At 35.4% G+C, this 20,426-nt stretch overlaps 3 protein-coding genes across 4 annotated transcripts; 2 read left to right on the forward strand and 1 right to left on the reverse strand.

The window, feature by feature from the left end:
• The first annotated feature begins 3,931 nt into the window (after positions 1-3,931).
• On the forward strand, positions 3,932-6,761 carry LOC116130942 (3-oxoacyl-[acyl-carrier-protein] synthase II, chloroplastic-like). The gene is made up of 13 exons (XM_031416624.1): positions 3,932-4,109; positions 4,287-4,504; positions 4,588-4,791; positions 4,934-5,044; positions 5,164-5,259; positions 5,372-5,417; positions 5,512-5,591; positions 5,776-5,844; positions 5,929-6,013; positions 6,100-6,254; positions 6,336-6,416; positions 6,500-6,559; positions 6,639-6,761. The coding sequence occupies exons 1-13, from the start codon at positions 3,932-3,934 to the stop codon at positions 6,759-6,761; spliced, it is 1,506 nt and encodes a 501-aa protein (XP_031272484.1).
• A 5,931-nt stretch (positions 6,762-12,692) lies between these two features.
• LOC116130937 (3-oxoacyl-[acyl-carrier-protein] synthase II, chloroplastic-like) lies at positions 12,693-15,592 on the forward strand. The gene is given in 13 exon segments (XM_031416621.1): positions 12,693-12,817; positions 13,075-13,268; positions 13,351-13,554; positions 13,685-13,795; positions 13,914-14,009; positions 14,121-14,166; positions 14,269-14,348; positions 14,558-14,626; positions 14,714-14,798; positions 14,887-15,041; positions 15,123-15,203; positions 15,298-15,357; positions 15,443-15,592. Coding segments are annotated over 13 exon segments (1,371 nt in total). The 5' UTR covers positions 12,693-12,744; the 3' UTR covers positions 15,560-15,592.
• Positions 15,593-15,859: 267 nt separating this feature from the next.
• Positions 15,860-19,012, reverse strand: LOC116131014 (25.3 kDa vesicle transport protein). Of its 2 annotated transcripts, XM_031416679.1 has the most exons (6): positions 18,908-19,012; positions 18,222-18,448; positions 17,533-17,693; positions 17,274-17,420; positions 16,744-16,820; positions 15,860-16,259 (listed from the first exon to the last, which is right to left on the reverse strand). In XM_031416679.1, exons 2-6 carry the CDS (start codon positions 18,407-18,409, stop codon positions 16,176-16,178), a joined length of 657 nt encoding a protein of 218 aa, XP_031272539.1. In that variant the 5' UTR covers positions 18,410-18,448; positions 18,908-19,012; the 3' UTR covers positions 15,860-16,175. The 2 variants fall into 2 exon arrangements, with proteins under 2 accessions (XP_031272539.1, XP_031272540.1); XM_031416680.1 differs by lacking the exon at positions 18,908-19,012 and having other exon boundaries at positions 18,222-18,470.
• Between the last annotated feature and the right edge of the window lie 1,414 nt (positions 19,013-20,426).

The raw sequence follows: 20,426 nt of genomic DNA on the forward strand, positions 1-20,426 counted from the left end.
GTGTTAGGGAAATCTCTCTAGTTTCTAGCCAGGCATGATTCGGTGCGATTTCGACCACCTGCTTTTTTCAGGAGAACGACTTTTTCTCCCCAAAGGTTAGGCGAAACGACACTTTCCCACCCACTAAGTTCAAAACGACATTTTCCCACTCTTCGTCAGGTTCTGTTAGTGTTTTCCGTTTTGAAGAAGGGTAATATGGTTAATTTATATCAAGCCACAAAAATGAAAAATAAAAAATTGAAATATAAGTTTTAGTTGTTGAATGGTTGCCACATGGCAGGGAGGTTGACTTTGAAAAAACAAATAACACCAAAAAGTTGATTGTATTCTATTGTAACTATATCTCTCTCTCTCTCCTCTCTGAAACTAAAACGCCCAGGCTTCTATTGCAACTCTCTCTCTCTGCTCCCTGGAACTGAAACGACTGACCCAAAGTTCTATTGTAACTCTCTTTGGTCTGTAAAACTGAAGCGTCTTCTCCCTCTCTTCTATTGTATCCCTTTCTTTTACTCATGGTACGTATTGGCTTCTTTTCCAAACTCAGTTGCCTTCTATTTTGGTGTCTTCTTGGACTGAGATAGAGTGATCATGGTTGTGGTTTGAATGCACAACAATTCTATTGACTAACAAAAAGCTGATTTTGTGTTCTTCCTGTTCTTGAAACTGAAGCAATTGGGGACTTAAGGTTGGCGACTAAGGATGACGACGGACAAAAAAAAGTTTGAAAGGGCGACCGACGATTGGCTACGATAATGAGTGAGAGAAAAATAACGACGACGACTAAGCCGAAAGTTGTGGGTAATCTTCTTCTTCTTCTTTGTTTTTGTCTTAGTTTAAAACAAAATTGTTGTGTGTTTTTCGTTTGGTTCTTAGTGGTTAAATTATAGAGCTTTTAGAAGGAACAAAAAAAAGGTTACTTTCTAGAGTGAAGTCCTTTTTGGTGCAAAATATGGATTCTTATAACGTCTATTAGTTTGTGGGGCAATTGTTCAACTTCTATCCCATTTCTGCTTAAGGAATTTCAGATTTTGCATTGCCATTGGTGCCTTTTGTCTTGATGAGAATCTTCACTTGAAGGTCCTGTGAAATTTTTGTTGCAACATTTTAAACCATTTAGTCTTTTGGATAGGAATATTGAAGCTGGACTTCTATGTTCAAATTAATTACATATAAGATTTATTGATAGATAATGGGAAAGACACATCTTGCATCAAATGTTTTACCTATATGATTACTTTCCACTTCTCAATGTATCAACATCCTAATTAACAAACAGTTATTGATAGATTATTCAAAAAAGTATACGGGATTTCTTGTAATAAGCCAATGAAGTCAAGAACTCGTCTCTAATCAATATGTTATCTCACTTTGAGCATTGTTATTTTTTATTTTTATCTTGTTTTGGTTAAGTAATTGTCTTGACTAAAAGACTTGTCTTTTTGTCAAAAAAAAAAAAAAAAAAAAAGGGTTTTGGGTCCCACTGATCTCTTTGTAATCCTTTGGTATTAAATTCTCTTTGACAAATATTAAAGAATGATATATTTTTTGTGTAGGGTTCATTCTAGCGATGATTTCAAGTGTAAAGCTAATTAAAAAGGAATATCATAAAGGCAGGAGATTGAAGTATTCTAGGAATTTACGGTTTTGGCAACATAAATTATTTTCGGAACAACTTTTGAAAGCAACAAGTAGAAGGGGAAATATATGAAATTTTTGTAATTTGGCTACTTGGTTTTACACTTTGCTTCTCTTTTAATTCTACAGTTTTTTGTCTTTGCACAAAGTTTGTGGAAACCTACTTTCTTGGTACTGAATTCCCTATCTTAGTGGTTTCAATTGACAATTTTTTTTTTATATAATTCGTTAGTAATACTAGTACTTTGTTTTATTTAGGTTTAATTGACAAAATTGAAATATAAATGAATGTGGTTGCAGCAACTATAAGGATAAAATGGTAATTTTACGAGTTTTAATATTTAAAAATCCCAGATAACTTCATACATTTGAAACATATTTTTAATAAAAAAAGTATAATTGTAACTTAATTTTCATAAAAGTTGAGGGCATACTAGTGATTTCTTTTTAAAGAGTGGGTATTTTGGTAATTGGTTTGTTGATATTAAAAAAATAAAAATATAAAGTCAATATATAAGGATTTTTTGTCTTTTAGTCAAATATTAACAGAAAACACTAACAGAACCTAACAGAGAGTGGAAAATGTCGTTTTGAAACTTAATGGGTGGAAAGTGTGTTTTGCCTAACCTTGGGGGTGAAAAAGTATTCTCCCCATTTTTTCCAGTTTTTTGATTATTTTTTCAAATTTTTTATAATTTTAATATTTTCGAATCTTTTTATTTTATAACTACTTTATTTTTAATTTTTTTTTCATTTTTTTTAATTTATTAATCTAAAATTTCCATAAAAACTAGAGGTGAAAAATGCATTTTAGTAAAGTTTGGGTGATAAAATGTTATTCAACCTCGTTAAAAAAAGGTAGAGTTAACGACATGTTCCCACCCAAAAAATAGCCCATTGACAAATTCATACCCACCCAAATTTTAAATACCATTTCAGTATCCAAAAAATAATTTTATTAGTAATTTTTGTTGTCAGGAAGGGCAAAATGGTCAAAAGCCCATAATTAATTAGGGCAGAATGGTCACCAAACAGTGGCTATCGAAGAAGATCGGTGCACATTAGCAGATGGCGTATGTTAGCAACATCAGATTCGAGAGTTTTTACCATTTTTCAGTCGATCTCAGCATTCAAAATCACTTCTGATACCACCCAGAGAATCCCCATCACCTCCTCTACAAAGCCCAAGCCTCCATTTGTCGTCATCACTCACCATTTCCTACCACCACCTCCATTCGCACGACTAACTCTTCAAGTCAGATTTTCAGTCAATTCCTTTGCCAGAAATTCACCCAGACACCACCATCACACTCCCCACAACCCACTCTACAAAACTGTTACCTCCATCACCGTCCCTTGCTTGCCAATCGCCGGCCATGAACAACACTACCTTTCAACTTCCAAGCCGATTTCTGGTTGTTTCCGATGTCAAAAATCATCCCTACCGCCACCAATCGACTCCCTAAATCTTCCTCTCCAAAAGCCCCAGCATTCTCGATCTCATTTGCTCACCAATCGCTGGCGATTGAAGCTTCCCCAATTTAGAGTTTTTTGAGTTTTAATTGGATTATTTGGGTTTTATTCATACCATTTTTGTGTTTGTTAGGTTGAAATACAATTGAAGAATGTTTGTTTGTTGATTTTCTGGTCGTCGGCGACAATTGCTGGCAATGGAAAAGGCTAAGAAGAGAAGAAAGAAGAGAGGGGTTTTTTAGTAAAAAACTTTGTTTTCCACCCAAATCAGAGGATATCCTAATATTTGAGTAGTAAAAGGGTGTTTTAAAAGTTTAGGGTGGGAAAATGCCAATGGGCCATTTTTTGGGTGGTAACATGTCGTTAACTCGAAAAAGGTATTATAATCTTTTTATAGTTTTACCCCCGTCAGGTAACACCGTAATAGATTCCATTGACGAATTGATGATGCGTGCAAAAAAAATAAATTTCAAAGCTACTGGTGAAAAAGTAATTAAGGAAACTTCGGGTGGGTAAATGTAATAAATATTGGTGCATGGATTTCAAATATTGGTGCATGAACTGACTAAAATTTGTAAGAACCAAACGTTACTTGCCAGCCAACTTTATTTTTCTTCCTTTTGTTTACTTAGATTCAGTTCAGATAATACATCCTGTTCATTTTGTCTTGGTTTGTTATTTGTTTTAGTTTCATGCTTATTCTATGATCTTCATTCTTACGTGGGAGGCCGGCACCTCTCTCCGTATGGGATTTTTGCTTTGTATTCATTCATATCATTTCACTTGATTCATGAATAATTAAGAACTAATCTTGTGTTCCTCAATGGCCGCTTATTCCTCTCTAACCTCTCCCATTTCTACGTGGCCTGTTGCTAATTACATATCATCTGTCGCTTATCAGAAAAACCACAACACTTTGAATTCCTCTACGTTCCAGTCTCCAATCAGACACAAGAAGCTTATGTCAAGATCAAGATGCAGCAACATTAATGGTTATTCCAGTAAGTGTTCTTATAGATCATAAAGTCTTGATTGTTTGTTAATGTAATAATTGACACTCCTGAGATATTATATAGAGTGGTCGATATGGATTAAGTAAAGGTGGATTCAGATTTCTGCTTCATCTCGTTACCATGGAACTAGACCTGTGTTAAATGTATCTAATATCTCGTAATAAGGACTATTATGCTATATTCTTTTAGGCAAAACTATAGCTGTTTCTTTGCAACCTGAGGAGGAGCTGAAGACGGAGAAGCAACAGAGGAAAGTTGCAGTGACTGGGATGGGAGTAGTGACACCACTTGGTCATCATCCAGATGTATTTTACAGTAACCTTCTTGAAGGTGTCAGTGGCATAAGTGAGATAGAGGGCTTTGATTGTTCAAAGTTTCCCACTGTATGTTTTTCAGTTATTTCAATTTCAATATCATAACTTCGTGTACAATATACATTTTAACTATACTGTTCTTAATCTCATAGAGAATTGCTGGAGAGATCAAGTCTCTCTCAACAGATGGTTGGGTTTCACCAAAACATGCTAAGAGGGCAGACAAATTCATGCTTTATATTCTTACTGCCGGCAAGAAAGCCTTGGTAGATGGTGGAGTTACAGAACAAATCAATGAAGAGTTTGATAAAATTAAATGTGGGATTCTAATTGGCTCTGCATTTGGAGGCATGAAAGTAAATTACCTCCTTTAACCATCATCTGTACGTCTATTCAATAAAATCTTGTAAAACGTGACGAGATTTGATTGAATAGATGATTTGTACTAGTTTTCACTTAAAACTCTCTCATTCTGACGGTATTCGAGCTTTTGAACAGACTTATCACGAAGGAATAGAAGCATCAAAGATTTCATATAAGAAAGTACGCCCCTATACGATACCTTATGCAACAACCAATATAGGCTCTGCTGTTTTAGCAATGGACCTGGTAAGTTCGATCTCTGAGTTCAATTCTTACCAAAAAAAAAAAAAAAAAAAATAATAAAAAGAAGAACAACAGCTTTTGCAAGTTGAAACCTTACCCTCTTACAAGCTTCAAATTTTCAGGGATGGATGGGACCAAACTATTCAATTTCTTCAGCTTGTGCAACAGGCAACTCTTGTATACTCAATGCAGCACATCACATAATCAAAGGTGACGCAGTAAGCAACTCACTTTCATCTCATTTTTCCATTAGTTAGAACTAATATTCAATTTATTTTAACACCATCTCTTTTGGATGAGATTAAATCCTGCTTTCTGAAAAAATTTCAGGATATCATGCTTTGTGGGGGTTCTGATGCAGCAATTATTCCTGCAGGTATCGTATTAATACTTCAAGTACTGGGGGTTCTCAAATCTTTTTCTAGTGCATGAACTTATCATTTTTAGTTTCTTGATTATTGGAGCTGCAGGTTTAGCAGGTTTGGTGGCCTTTAGAGCTCTTTCAGGGAGAAATAACGATCCAACTAAAGCTTCCCGCCCGTGGGATACTGTAATCCATCCATCATCTCTTCTTTTCTTCTTTGCATGACGTTCTATGGAAATCAGCATTGTTTTTAAAAGCATATTTCCTTAATAGGCATCAACAAGCATTAAAAGATAAAATTTATGTTGATATTTGAGAACTATCAGATTTCAATTAAGTTTGAGATAATTAAGATTTTGCAACTGAGCAGGATCGCGATGGAATGGTTGTGGGAGAAGGAGCCGGAGTTCTGCTTTTGGAAGAGATGGAACATGCTAAGGTGAACTTGCTATGAATCATTTCTGTAGTTGAATGGGGTTTTCCCTGTCATAAGGTCATGACTTTACTCTCAATAAAATGACAGAGAAGAGGTGCAAATATTTATGCAGAGTTTCTGGGTGGAAGCTTCAGTTCTGATGCTTATAATATTGTTGAGCCTCATCCTGATGGTTAGTAATAGTCTTGTCTTTCTAAAGTTCCGAGAACCTCATATCATGTAAAACACTTTTTATCTAATGTTTCTTTCTAAATTCAGGACTGGGTATAGTTTCCTGCATAGAAAAGGCCTTGACACAATCTGGGGTTGCCAGAGAAGATGTAAACTACATAAACGCACATGCTTCATCAACACCAATTGGTGATCTGATAGAATACCAAGCTTTAATGCAGTGTTTTGGCCAGAATCCTGAGGTAATATAAAAGCAACTCAGTCACTTAAGTTTCATATTATTTACTTCCTGCCATGCTTTATTTGATACCTAAAATTTCCAGCTAAAAGTGAACTCCTCAAAATCCATGATTGGTCACCTTCTAGGAGCTTCAGGTGCTGTAGAAGCAGTTATCACAGTTATGGTAATCAAATAGCTTGTGTTTAGGCAAAGTACTTTAGTTATTTCAACACTTTTTCTTAATTGGGTTTTTGTTTCTCAATGCAGGCAATAAAGACTGGATGGCTACATCCAAACCTCAATCTTGAAAATCCGGACAAATGTGTGGTATGCTCTCTGTATTTTAATCCATAATAAAGGTCTTTGTTTTTAGAGTATCTTAAACTGATTACTTAAAACATTTCAGGATAGGGAAGTGCTTGTTGGCTCCAAGAAGGAACGTTTTAACATAAAAGTTGCACTGTCTAACTCATTCGGACCTGGTGGACACAACTCATCCATCTTATTCGCACCTTACAAACAAATTTGATGTGTAAACTCATTGTATATGAAGGAAAATTAAGCATATTTTCAGCTTTGTAATCACTTAGCTGATGGATTACATTTTAATGGCAAATCCACCTCATAATTTCTGTTAACCATGCATGCCACGCTTCTCTTTTATCCCTTTCCTTTGTACCTTATAAATCTGAAGGACAATACTACATTTACAACTTAATCTCACAACTCTGATATGACAGTTCATAATGGATCCTACTTACGCAACAATGGGTCTCGTCTATCCAATTACAGGTTGTCACGTCGGAATTGTAAGAAAAAATTTGTAAGAGTAGGTTATGAGTCAATCTTTATTGAAATCTTAATGGCTTACAGATTCTCATTCAAATGACCAAATTGGAAACATCAACTAGTTTAAAATAATAAAACAAATATACTATGCTCAGGTGTTAGTTCCACATTGCCTACCAAGCCTAACACCCTAGCGTGAGCTTTCCCACATGTTGATCGTGAGGGAGCGTGTTATACTCAGGTGTTAGTTCCACATCGTCTATCAAACCTAACAGTCGACTGTGAGCTTTCCCACGTACTGAGCGTGAGGGAGCGTGTTACGCTCAGGTGTTAGTCCCACATCATCTACCGAGCGTCGCCTACTTACTAGGCTAGTGTTTGAGTTATCACCTTATAACATAAAATATAGACAATTATTCCACCAACAGTTAAAAAATTTGTCAAAGTTATTTTATAAATAAAAATTTGAGTAAATTTTAGAAGTTTTTAACCAACTTTCATAAATACTCAACTTAATCTTAAAATTAACAATTGAATAATAATACTCTTAATAAATATTGGTGCATGGATTTCATAATTTCAGAATTTGGTATAGAGGTGGGAAAGGCCTGGTCCAGTCGTTCCTGGGCCTGGGCCCTCAAGATCCAGAGAAAATTTGGGCCCCTTTTTGAGGGTTTGAGCCCAAATATTCAGGAACCGATCATGGGCCCATGAGATTACTTAGGGCCCCTCATGGGCTCCTATGGACCTAGACAATATCTACCATAGATCTAAACTTGGGATCCTTAGATGGCAACTTTTTGGGACTATGATTGATTTAATTTGAAATGAGTAATGACAGCTTACAACTAAATCGTACAACCCTTTTTCACAAGATGAAATAGTTTATAATTGGTCAGCTTATAAATAGGTTTCACTTGTTTGCTATGAGTTTTTTTATCTAATTATGAGCTGACTAATTATGAGCTGTCACGTCTAAAGTTATAAAAGAAAGTTATAAGAATAGGTTGTGAACCTAGCATTAATGATTTAAAATATAACTCTTGTTATTAAAAATAAATAGTAATAGTAATACTAAGGGAGGTTATCTATTTGATTTTATTTTTTTGTTATAATTTGACAATTCTTAAGAGAGACTGGAGCAACAATCTATGTCATAGCCCTCATTTAAATCACAGATGCTCAAATGTAAAATCTCATAAAAAAGTATACGTATATCCACACTATCCCTTATTTGTCCTAACCATTTGGATAACTCATAAATGGGTGGAGTTACCAAAGTTCATTAGTCATAAATAGAGTAAAAGACTTATTGGCCTCCTCTCGTCAAAAGTTCTAATAGTTTGGACCAAGTTTGTTTTCTGTTTGTTGGAAAATAAATTTGGGTAATAAAATGGTATTTTGAAAATGTTTAGTAGAAAGAGTGATTAAGCTATTATTTGGGTTGAAAAAAAGTCATTAACTCATCATAAATATTATATCCATTCTGTGCATGAAGGGACTAAAATTTATAAGCATGAACTGCCAACTTTCAGTGCATATAATGCATCCTGTTCATTTCGTCTTCGTNCGAGCGTGAGGGAGCGTGTTACGCTCAGGTGTTAGTCCCACATCGCCTATCGAGCCTAACACATGAGCGTCGCCTACTTACTAGGCTAGTGTTTGAGTCATCACCTTATAACATAAAATATAGACAATTATTCCATAACCAACAATTAAAAAATTTGTCAAAGTTATTTTATAAATAAAAATTTGAGTAAATTTTAGAAATTTTTAACCAACTTTCATAAATACTCAACTTAATCTTAAAATTTAACAAATGAATAATGCTATTCTTAATAAATATTGGTGCCTGGATTTCACAATTTCAGAATTTGGTATAGAGGTGAGAAAGGCCTGAGCCCAGTCGGACCGGGGAAAATTTGGGCCTGATTTTTTAGGGCCCGAGCCCAAATATTCAGGGACTGATCTTGGGCCCATGAGATTTCTTACGGCCCCTCATGGGCTCATAGGACTAGTTTTGGGACCGGTCCTATGGGCCTAGACAATTTTTTTTTGTAAAATTTCATTTAACCCCTACATTTATTGTTATTTTCATATTAAATATGAGGGTTTTGCATATTTTATAGTGGTTAAAAGGAAATTGGGGAGGGGGGTTTGGGCCAGGCCTGCGAACGGTCCCAAGCCGAGGCCTTCCTCCCTTGAGGGCCCAAGGCAAATTTGGGCCCGATTTTTGAGGGCCTGAGCCAAAATATTTAGGGATCGATCCTGGGCCCATGAGATTTCTCAGGGCCCCTCATGGGCCCATAGGACTGGTCCTATGGGCTTGGACAATTTTTTTTTTGTAAAATTTCATTTTAACCCCAACATTTATTGTCAATTTCATATTAAAAATGAGGGTTTTGGATATTTTATAGGGGTTAAAAGGAAATTGGGTAGTGGGGTTTGGGCTTGGGCCTACGAATGTTCCCAAACAGGGGCCCTCCTCCCTTGGGCTTGGTCCGATCCTAGGACTAATCCTTATAGGACTAGTCCTAGGACCGATTTTTTAGGCTGGGCTTTTTGTTTGTTATTGAATGGGCTTTCAATTTTGTGGTTTAAAGTTGCGGGGACTAATATAGTGAGTTTTACAAATTTTGACGATCGAGGTTTTCTTTGACAAAATTTGACCCATTTTTTGTGTTAGGTCCACAAATCTTCTATCCTTAGGTTGTCTTGTATTAAGTGACCTCACAATCCCATAAAAGAAGACAGAAGAAAAATGCATTTAGAAGTTATATTATAAGCGGGTAAATTTCATCCGCTCTTAACAAATCACAAAATTCAAAGTTTTATTGATTTTCAGAAAATATTAAATTCTTCTTTTATTTAGGGTTTTTGCTATACTTGGCGGTTTTTTTTTTTTTTTTTAATTTTTAATATCATTATAGTTTTTTAAAATGATTAGGCGATTAAGACTTAACGATCTCTAGGGAGGCCATGAAATTAACCTTTTTTATGATGAAAAAAAACACATTTTTAATATGTATAAGGAAAGCATTTTTATTATTTTAAAAGTATTAAATTCCGCTTTTATTTGGAGTTTTTAATTATATTATAATTTTTCATGCGTATCTAATAGTTATTAAAAAGATTAGGCGATTAGCACTTAATGATCTCTAAGAATGCGATGAAATTAACCTTTTTCACAATAAGAAAAAACACATTTTTAACATATATATATATATATATATATAAAGTGTTTTTATCAATTTACTCCTTTAAATATTAGTCTATAACATAATAAGTCAATCATACACATAAGAAGAAAATGCTCGGAAAGCACTTCGTATATATTTTCAATATGTTAACCTGACACTAGGGAACAGACAAAAACACTTTTAAACAACCCACCACCACAGCCACACGGCCCCACTTAAATCGGGATGATCAGATGAAAAATCAAACTTTAGACCGTACGTTTATGTATACTGTTAGGGCCAAAAATCGTCCTTGACCCAAATAGGGAAATAGGACTATTAGCGAAGACGGACCAGGCCCAGTCCTGCAAAGGCCCAAGCCATGTTAGTTCTCTTTTAACATGAGGTACAAACCGGCCCAAATCAAGTGGGCACAAGCCTCTCAAACCTAGCCCATTTCCTAGGTCCACGGATGAATCCAGAGCCCACAGCCCTGTCATAGTACTTTCATATTCCTAATCAACCTCCAATTCAAAGACGCCTTCCTATTCTTGACCACTTTCCTACTTAGCGAATTCTCTGATACAGAGTTACCTTCCTATTTGGACATGGGTAAGACAACTCACCACGACCCTAATTCTTCTAGGGTTTACATCAGAGTCAGATGAGGACTCCTGATCCTACCAGGATTGGGAGACCAGACGACCACTATATAAGCAGAGGCCTGCCCTCTCATAAAGAACATCGACATTACACCTTCACACCCGAGACTCTTTACTCGAGAGTTTCACTGATTCGCCGTAGTCACAGTCCCCGACTAGACTTCCGGTAATTTCTTATTCCTTAGCCCTCACTAAATTAGCCCCTTTCAGCCTTGCTGACTTGAGCGTCGGAGTGCGTACGGCAAACACCACCCTGGTGTTTCCCGTTCGCTTCACGCGAGTGTTTCTCTATGTGTGCAGGTATAACAGATCGCTAGTGGCCTCAACCTCACGGGATCAGACCCCCCTTTCCGTACAGGTAGATTTTTACATCTACATATACTATATCTAATTCGTCCTAACCAGTTGGGTTACCCACGGATGTGTCGCTTTTAAAGTTATCTAACAAAGAAAACCAATTCCAAATTTAATAATAGTGATATGTAATACTTATTAATAATAGTGGATACATTTTATATAAAACAATTTCACAGGGATAAATCAAAAAAACCTATATTGAAGATAATATCTCAAATCCAAAATGTGTAGTAAAAAATTGGTGATTGGGTAGACCCATGATAGTAAACTAGGACCATATGCACACGAACATCTCACCAAGAACCCGATATTGATTTAACTGGATAATTGAAATAGAATGGTAGGTCAACGAATGACTGTCTGCCATTAAGTAACAAATAAATACTCATAAAATCTGCTAAACTACGGACAACCATAGCGTAGCAGATTTTAATGAGCAGTTAATCTTGACAGCATAAATCTTTATTGCGGACCCACTACAATATCTACGATAGATCTAAACTTGGGATCCTTAGATGGCAACTTTTTGGGACTGTGTTTTGAAATGGGTAATGGTACGTCACCGCTTAATTTCACAACTTCCTCTCACAATCTTTGATATCACAGTTCTTAATTGGTCAGTTTGTAAATAAGTTTTACTTATTTGTTATGAGTTTCTCTACCTAATTACAAGCTGACTAATTATGAATTATTACATCTAAGGTTATAAAAGAAGGTTGTAAAATTGGGTTGTGGATCTAGTATTAATAATTTAAAATATAGCTCTTGTTATTAAAAAAAATATATTAATAGTAATACTAAGGGGAGGTTACCAATTTTATTTTACTTTTTTGGTATAATTTGACAATCCTTGAGGGAGATTGGCGCAACAATGCACTGCCATAGCCCTCATTTAAATCGCAGATGGTCAAATGGAAAATCTCCTAAAAAACCATCCTAACCATCTGGATAACTCACAACCGGGTAGGGTTACCAAAGTTCATTAGTTATAAATAGAGTAAAAAAACTCATTGGTCTCCCCTCTTCAAAAGTTCTAACAATTTAGATCAAGTTTATTTTCTGGTTGCTGAAAAATAAATTTAGGTAATAAAATAATATTTTAAAATTACATAGGTAGGAAAGTGTGATTACGCTATTATTTGGGGAGGAAAAAGTCATTAACTCATCATAAATATTATCATTCTGTGCATGAACTGACTAAAATTTATAAGCATGAACTGCCAACTTTCAGTGTACATAATGCATCCTGTTCATTTCGTCTTCTTCTGTTATTTGGTCTACTTGCATGCCTATTATATGATCTTCACACTTCCGTGGGAGGCCGGCACCTCTCTCTCTGCGGGATTTTTGCTTCGTATTCATTCATATCATTTCAGTTGATTCATGAATAATAATTAATCATCCAATCTTGTGTTCCTAAATGGCCGCTTATTCCTCTCTAACCTCTCCCATTTGTACGTGGCCTGTCGCTAATTACATATCATCTGTCGCTTATCAGAAAAACCAAAACACTTTGAATTCCTCTATGTTCCAGTATCCAAAGAGACACAAGAAGCTTATGTCAAGATCAAGATGCAGCAACATTAATGGTTATTCTAGTAAGTATTCTTATAGATTATAAACTGTAAAGTCCTGACTGTTTTTCAATGTAACACTCAAGACTTGACACTTGTGAGATATTCTATAGAGTGGTCGATATGGATTAAGTAAAGGTGGATTCAGATTTCTGCTCCATCTCATTACAAGAGCCACTGATATAACTCAAAACCATGGAACTAGACCTGTGTTATTTGTTACTGATGTATAAGTGTATCTAATATCTCGTGATAAAGGACTATTATACTATATTCTTTAGGCAACACTATAGCTGTTTCTTTGCAACCTGAGGAGGAGCTGAAGACGGAGAAGCAGCAGAGGAAAGTTGCAGTGACTGGGATGGGAGTAGTGACACCACTTGATCATCATCCAGATGTATTTTACAGTAACCTTCTTGAAGGTGTCAGTGGCATAAGTGAGATAAAGAGCTTTGATTGTTCAAAGTTTCCCACAGTATGTTTTTCAGTTATTTCAATTTCAATATCATAACTTTGATTACAATAACAATTTGACAATACTGTTCTTAATCTGACAGAGAATTGCTGGAGAGATCAAGTCTCTCTCAACAGATGGTTGGGTTTCACCAAAACATGCTAAGAGGGCAGACAAATTCATGCTTTATATTCTCACTGCTGGCAAGAAAGCCTTGGCAGATGGTGGAGTTACAGAACAAGTCAATGAAGAGTTTGATAAAATTAAATGTGGGGTTCTAATTGGTTCTGCATTGGGAGGCATGAAAGTAAATTACATCCTTTAACCGTTACTTGTACCTCTATTCAATAAAATCTTGTAAAACGTGACGAGATTTGATTGAATAGATGATTTGTAGTTTTGTACCAGTTTTCACTTATATTCTAGCTTTTGAACAGACTTATCAAGAAGGAATAGAAGCATAAAAGATTTCATAAAAGAAAGTACACCCCTTTACTATACCTTATGTAACAACCAATATAGGTTCAGCTGTTTTAGCAATGGACCTGGTAAGTTCGATCTCTGAGTTCAATTCTTCTCCCAGAAGGTTAAGAGAGTTTACTGGTATATAGTAGAACAGCTTTTGCAAGTTGAAACCTTACCCTCTTATAAGCGTCAAATTTTCAGGGATGGATGGGGCCAAACTATTCAATTTCTTCAGCTTGTGCAACAGGCAACTCCTGTATACTCAATGCAGCACATCACATAATCAAAGGTGACGCGGTAAGCAACTCACTGTCATCTCGTTTTGCCATTAGTTAGAACTAATATTCAATTTTTTTGGGCACCAACTTTTTTGGATGAGATTAAATCCTGCTTTCTGAAAAATTTCAGGATATCATGCTTTGTGGGGGTTCTGATGCAGCAATTATTCCTGCTGGTATCATAGTAATACTTAAAGTACTGGAGCAATTAGCATTCTCAAATCTTATTCTAGTGCATGAACTTATCATTTTTAGTTTCTTGATTATTGGAGCTGCAGGCTTAGCAGGTTTTGTGGCCTGTAGAGCTCTTTCAGGGAGGAATAAAGATCCAACTAAAGCTTCCCGCCCCTGGGATACTGTAATGCATCCATCATCTCTTCTTTTCCTCTTCTTTATACAACATTGAGTTTTTATAAACTAATAATCTCTCTTCTATGGAAATCAGCATTGTTTTTGAAAGCTATTTCCTTAATATGCATCAACAAGCGCTCAAAGATAAAATTTATTTTGATATTCAAGAACTATCAGATTTCAATAAGTTTGAGATAAGATTTTACAACTGAGCAGGATCGCGATGGATTGGTAGTGGGAGAAGGGGCTGGAGTTCTGCTTTTAGAAGAGACGGAACATGCTAAGGTGAACTTGCTGTGAATAAATCATTTCTGTCATTGAATGAGGTTTTCCCTATCATAAGTCATGAATTTACAACCAATAAAATGACAGAGAAGAGGTGCAAATATTTATGCGGAGTTCCTGGGTGGAAGCTTCAGTTCTGATGCTCATAACATAGCTAGGCCTCATCCTGATGGTTGGTAATAGTCTTTTGTCTTTCTAAAGTTCCCAGAACCTCATATTATGCAAAACATTTTTTATCTTATATTTCTTTCTAAATTCAGGGATGGGTATAGTTTCGTGCATAGAAAATGCCTTGACACAATCTGGGGTTGCCAGAGAAGATGTAAACTACATAAATGCACATGCTTCATCAACACCAGTTGGTGATCTGATAGAATACCAAGCTTTAATGCATTGTTTTGGCCAGAATCCTGAGGTAATATAAAAGCGCTCAGTCACTAATGTTTTCATATTATTTACTTCCTGCCATTGTTTATTTGATACCTAAAATTTGCAGCTAAAAGTGAACTCCACAAAATCCATGATTGGTCACCTTCTAGGAGCTTCAGGTGCTGTAGAAGCAGTTGCTACAGTTATGGTAATCAAATAGCTTGTGTTTATGTGATTCGGTGTTTTCCAGTACTCAGTATTTCAAAACCTACTCTTAATTGGGTTTTTCTTTCTCAATGCAGGCAATAAAGACTGGATGGCTACATCCAAACCTCAATCTTGAAAATCCGGACGAACGTGTGGTATGCTCTCTATACTTTGATTCATAATAAAGGCCTTTGCTTTTAGAGTATCTTAAACTGAATATTTGAAACATTTCAGGATGAGGAAGTGCTTGTTGGCTCCAAGAAAGCACCTTTGGACATAAAAGTTGCACTGTCTAACTCATTCGGACTCGGTGGACACAACTCATCCATCTTATTTGCACCTTACAAACAACTTTGATGTGTAAACTCAATGCCTATGAAGGAAAACTAAGCATATTGTCAACTTTGTAATCACTTAGCTGACGGATTTTATTTTAATGGCAGATCCACCTCATAATTTCTGTTAACCATGCATGCCACGCTTCTCTATTATCCCTTTCCTCTTACAAATTCTTAATCTATTGCGAATTCATTCAAATGAGCACTGACCAAATTGGTTCCAAACATCAATAAAGCACTTGGATAGTCACATAAATAGAATAGGATGAGAACAATAAGGTCGCTAGGGTGTTGAATGTAATGAAAAGAAGATATCGGATAGTATCAATAAAGCATGTTAAAGCCCTCAGGCTATAGAATTCTCTAAAATTTTGTATAAAATATATTTTCGCTCCTTAAAATATTCCTAAAGAAGTCCCTCTTTCACAATTCTAAATGATAGATTTAGCCCCACTTCTATGAGGTACCAACCGAACAACTCATCTTAACTGGATTATGTCATGAACAGAAAAGAGTGGTCACCGCAATCTTAAGTCTCTGAGTCTGGAAATCAAGACATGCACACAAGCAACCAATACTGCAGCAGAGACCCAGGCAAAATGTGCAATTATCAGAAACAACAAAAGGCAGTTGAATCACCAGATCTTAGTTTTGAGCCAAAAGAGGACGAACACCACTCCTAACACAATGGCAACAGGGGCCCACTTCCGAATCAAAGCCTGCAGTCAAAGTGTTAAAGAGCTTAGCATATTTCAATTACAGCACAGCAATTATGCATCTTTAGAACTTCTTCAAATCATATTGCAACAGCATTAAACTGCTTAAGGCACCCAAATTCAAAATTGAAATAAACAAATCATATTAATCTAATCTCACAGTTGGCAAAGTGATTGTTTAAAAGTTAAGAAGTCTTCATGAATTTCAACAAAGAAACCTATCATTTATTGTTTCATCATCAAATACATGTCCTGATTTTTAAGACCTGATGGAGTATTTCACAAAGACTATACACTGAGATTTTCTCCAACAATGTCTTTGTAAAACACAATTTGTTCACAAAAATCTATGCAGGTACCTGAATTTGTGCCAATTAAGAAGCATTTTCTAAGTTCAATCACAAGAAAATCCAAATACCAGAGCCAAATGGCCCACAAGAGCACAATAAACTTCATCTGAGTTATCAAATAAATTAAGATAACTAACCTGTCGATTCAAATCCTTCGCCTTTTCAGCATATATGCGTGACTCTGATGTTAACCGACTGGACATTTCACTAACCTCTGCAAAATTAATAATTAAAACATAACTTCAGCACAAGCATACGAAAGGCATACTTTACAAGTACATAGGGCGGAAATTGGATGCCATAATTCACACCCACAACTAAAAGACATTGAATGATTTAGTAACAACAATAGGGTGGAGATTGACAATTTTTCACCAAAATAAGACAGAGTGAAATTATGCAGACTACTTGACATAGACAACCATGCAGTGTTAAGATACATTCATCACTACAACAATAGTGCATTTCCAAATATCTCATTGAATTCTAAACCAGTAATCAACTTCAAAATCGAATACGCATCCAAAAAAGCAAATATACTCTTTCATTTTGCACTATTTAAATCATAATGTTAGGTACAAAAACCATAAAAATTGTATTACTATAAAAACAAAACAACACATGATATAACAGATTCAAATGATTACAAGAAAAGGAACTATCTTACGGTCCAACTTTTCACCAACACCAAGAACTTCCTGCACATTGCGAGTCATTATCTGGTGTACTTCATATAGTTCATCATTCAACTTAGCAATATTCCGCTGAGTACGAGTGTCCTGGTACAATTTCTTTGTTTTCTGTATGAATGTATCTTTAAACATGAAGACAACAAATAAAATCAAGCCCAGAGAAAAGCAACAAAAGCCATATTAAGAGAAAGATCAGGCACATGCTAAGGAAAGGTTAAAAGAAGTGACACCTACCAAATTTAATGAAAGCATAAGGTCTGGCTGCAGTTTCAATCTGTGCCCCATTAACACGCTCAAATTCATTCTTTAGGTCTTCCAGATACTGGAAGGCAAGCTTCTTGGGGTAAGCACGGTCACACATTGTCAAGTAACAAACACGTCCTTCAATGATATAACTAGAACTTGGGTCAAGGAAACACTAAGATTTAGGTGCACTTCCTAAAAATTAGAACACTGATGTAAAGAACTTACAGAAACCAAATTTCATTTCCTTTTCCACAAGCCAATTGTTAAGTAAATGTTTTCAGTATAAATTAATAACATAACTTGCAGACTAATGTTGTTACCACTTTTCACATAAAAGTATAAAAATTAATTCAACAACCACAGCTACATCAACTAAGCATCTCATCATTACTATGAAACTACCATTTATAAAGCAAAAGCATCCTTTACCCACCCCCAAGTCCAGATCTAGTAAAGATACAATCAAGAGATGGCATGACACTCTGCTCGAGAATACTACTTAGTAAAGGACTAGGAATTAAATGGAAAATGAACTCTATAGATGAACACACTATCTAAGAAGCACAACTAGCATTACATGATTAACAATCAGAATTTACATCAACTGAACATGCACGATGATAAACAATTAAAAAGCAATAACAAGAACATCTGAATAAAAGAAAACACAAGGATACTGAAAAACATAAGGTCCTGTCTCAACCGACATCCTTGAAGCTTCATTCTGACCTTTAGAAAGATTCTTAAACAAAGCCTTCACTTGCTGCTTGTACATCTCAGCATCTCTCAAATCACGCCCGTCATCCAGTCCCTCTGCCAATGGCAGCCCATCAGTAACACGCGCAATCATAGTCATCTTCACCATTTTTACCTCACTTTACAATTCCTCAGCTACACCAATTCACTGTTGCCCCAATTCATTGAGCCATCAAAAACCCAGATCCATAAAATGGTAAACAACCAAAATTAGCATTTCCCATCATTATTTTAACATGTAGTACACAAATTAAAAACCAAATACAACTTCCAATATTTCATTTTCTTTGTCCTACTTACTTCCTAAGAACGCTTAAAATCTCTCAATTCCCAAATACCATTCCAATGCACCACACAATTTGCATAATCACAATCAAAACATAACTCATCAAATCAAAATTCACATGATCCAACACAAACCCATCCAAGCAAACCCTTTAAGCCAATCAAATCAAGCAATCACAAACATTTAAAAATACCTATCAAGTAAATCATGCAAAGCCTCTCCATTTCAGCTGTTTCAGTCTCAAATTTTGCAGAAAACCCCCTAAAAATCAGAGCTTTCCAACTCAAATACAGAAATAAAAACATACATGCGTATAAATACCTGTTTTGCATTTGGGTTTTTCTCCGCGGATTCAACGATCTGAGGAAGAGAGAAGACGAGGGCCGACAGAGCGAGAAGTTTATACAAATTTAAAGGGTTTTTTCGTAAATGAAAATTTGTGTTTCTTTATATTGTCCGGTTGCAGAGTCAGCGCTGATATGAGTTGTACATTGAGAAATTGGGGGTGAAATTCAAAAGTACAACCTGGACCTGCAGTGTTATTGTTACTAATCCTAATTCTCAACCTTAACCCCCTTTATAATTAACCAATATTATACTTATAACTTTTTCATATAATTTAGACGTGACATATCGTGATTGGTTAGCTTATAATAGATCTTGTCTGCCTAAATACAAACTCACCAATCGCGAACTATCACCTTAAGATTATATAAAAAATTATATGAAAAAGTTATAAGTATAGTTTTATTATAATTAAATTACTAAAATTTGTTTTTTCATATTTTTAAATAAAATAAATTTAATATATATTTTAAGACAATGATATCAAAGATTATTAGGAAAGTGCTTCTTGTTCTTTCTAAATACATATCATATATATCCAAAAAAATATTTTGAAAAGAATATTTCAAATATTTAATTGTATTTTTTTATTTAAAAAAAAAGGTCATTAACATCTTCAAACATATTCATATTCAATGGCTATTTGATGTGAGGAAAGAGATTGTTATTAGGAGAGTTTAATTGGAAGATTAATTGAGAAAATGGTTAGATATTTAGCTGGAAAACTAACTAACAACTAGTATCTTGTTTGCAATAATTTCATGAATGAATGATAAAATGGGTTTGGATAGAATTCACTCCCAAAAGTTAATTCAAAAGAGGAGGAAGCATAATCACGTATATATACTTGGCGATATGTGACAAATACAACTTCTAACATGGTCCCTCACATTTGTTCTGCGAGACCAATGTCCAAACCCAAACAAGGACATACCATCGCCCCAAACAAATGTGGTTTTAATACTGTTGATGCTTGATTTTGACACCAACGACTCACACGTGCAAAGTACTAAGCGGACTTAGAAATTACATGTGATATGAGAATATGCAATGAGAGAATAAATGAGAAGCGGTTTTTAAAGTGGTTCGAATGCTCCAAAGCGAATCATATGTCCACTGCAGTTGTATTAATAGATGGATACAATCAGGTCGTGTATGGCGAGATGAGTTACAATTTAGAGAGAAGATAAAGAAAGAGAGAGAAAGAGTGTGTAAGTTTTTTTAGAATAAGATTAGCCAATCCCGTAAATGAAAGGGAAGTCCTCTATTTATAGTGGGAGAATTCAAGGTAATGATTACAAGTCTGCAAGTGGGTAGGTGTCGTGCAAGTCTTTCCTTGCATCCTATTGGTTATCTGCCCGAAAAATATCCTCAAATTGCGTAGGACTTGGACAGGTGGACGATCTCTAGCCACTAGCAAGCCTAACATTCACTTGCTACACTGACAAGAAGCACACCTCTTATGTCATTGCGCAACGTGGCAACATCTGGATGA

The sequence above is a fragment of the Pistacia vera genome, unplaced genomic scaffold, assembly GCF_008641045.1.
Source record: "Pistacia vera cultivar Batoury unplaced genomic scaffold, PisVer_v2 Contig227, whole genome shotgun sequence".
Classification (NCBI taxonomy): domain Eukaryota; kingdom Viridiplantae; phylum Streptophyta; class Magnoliopsida; order Sapindales; family Anacardiaceae; genus Pistacia; species Pistacia vera.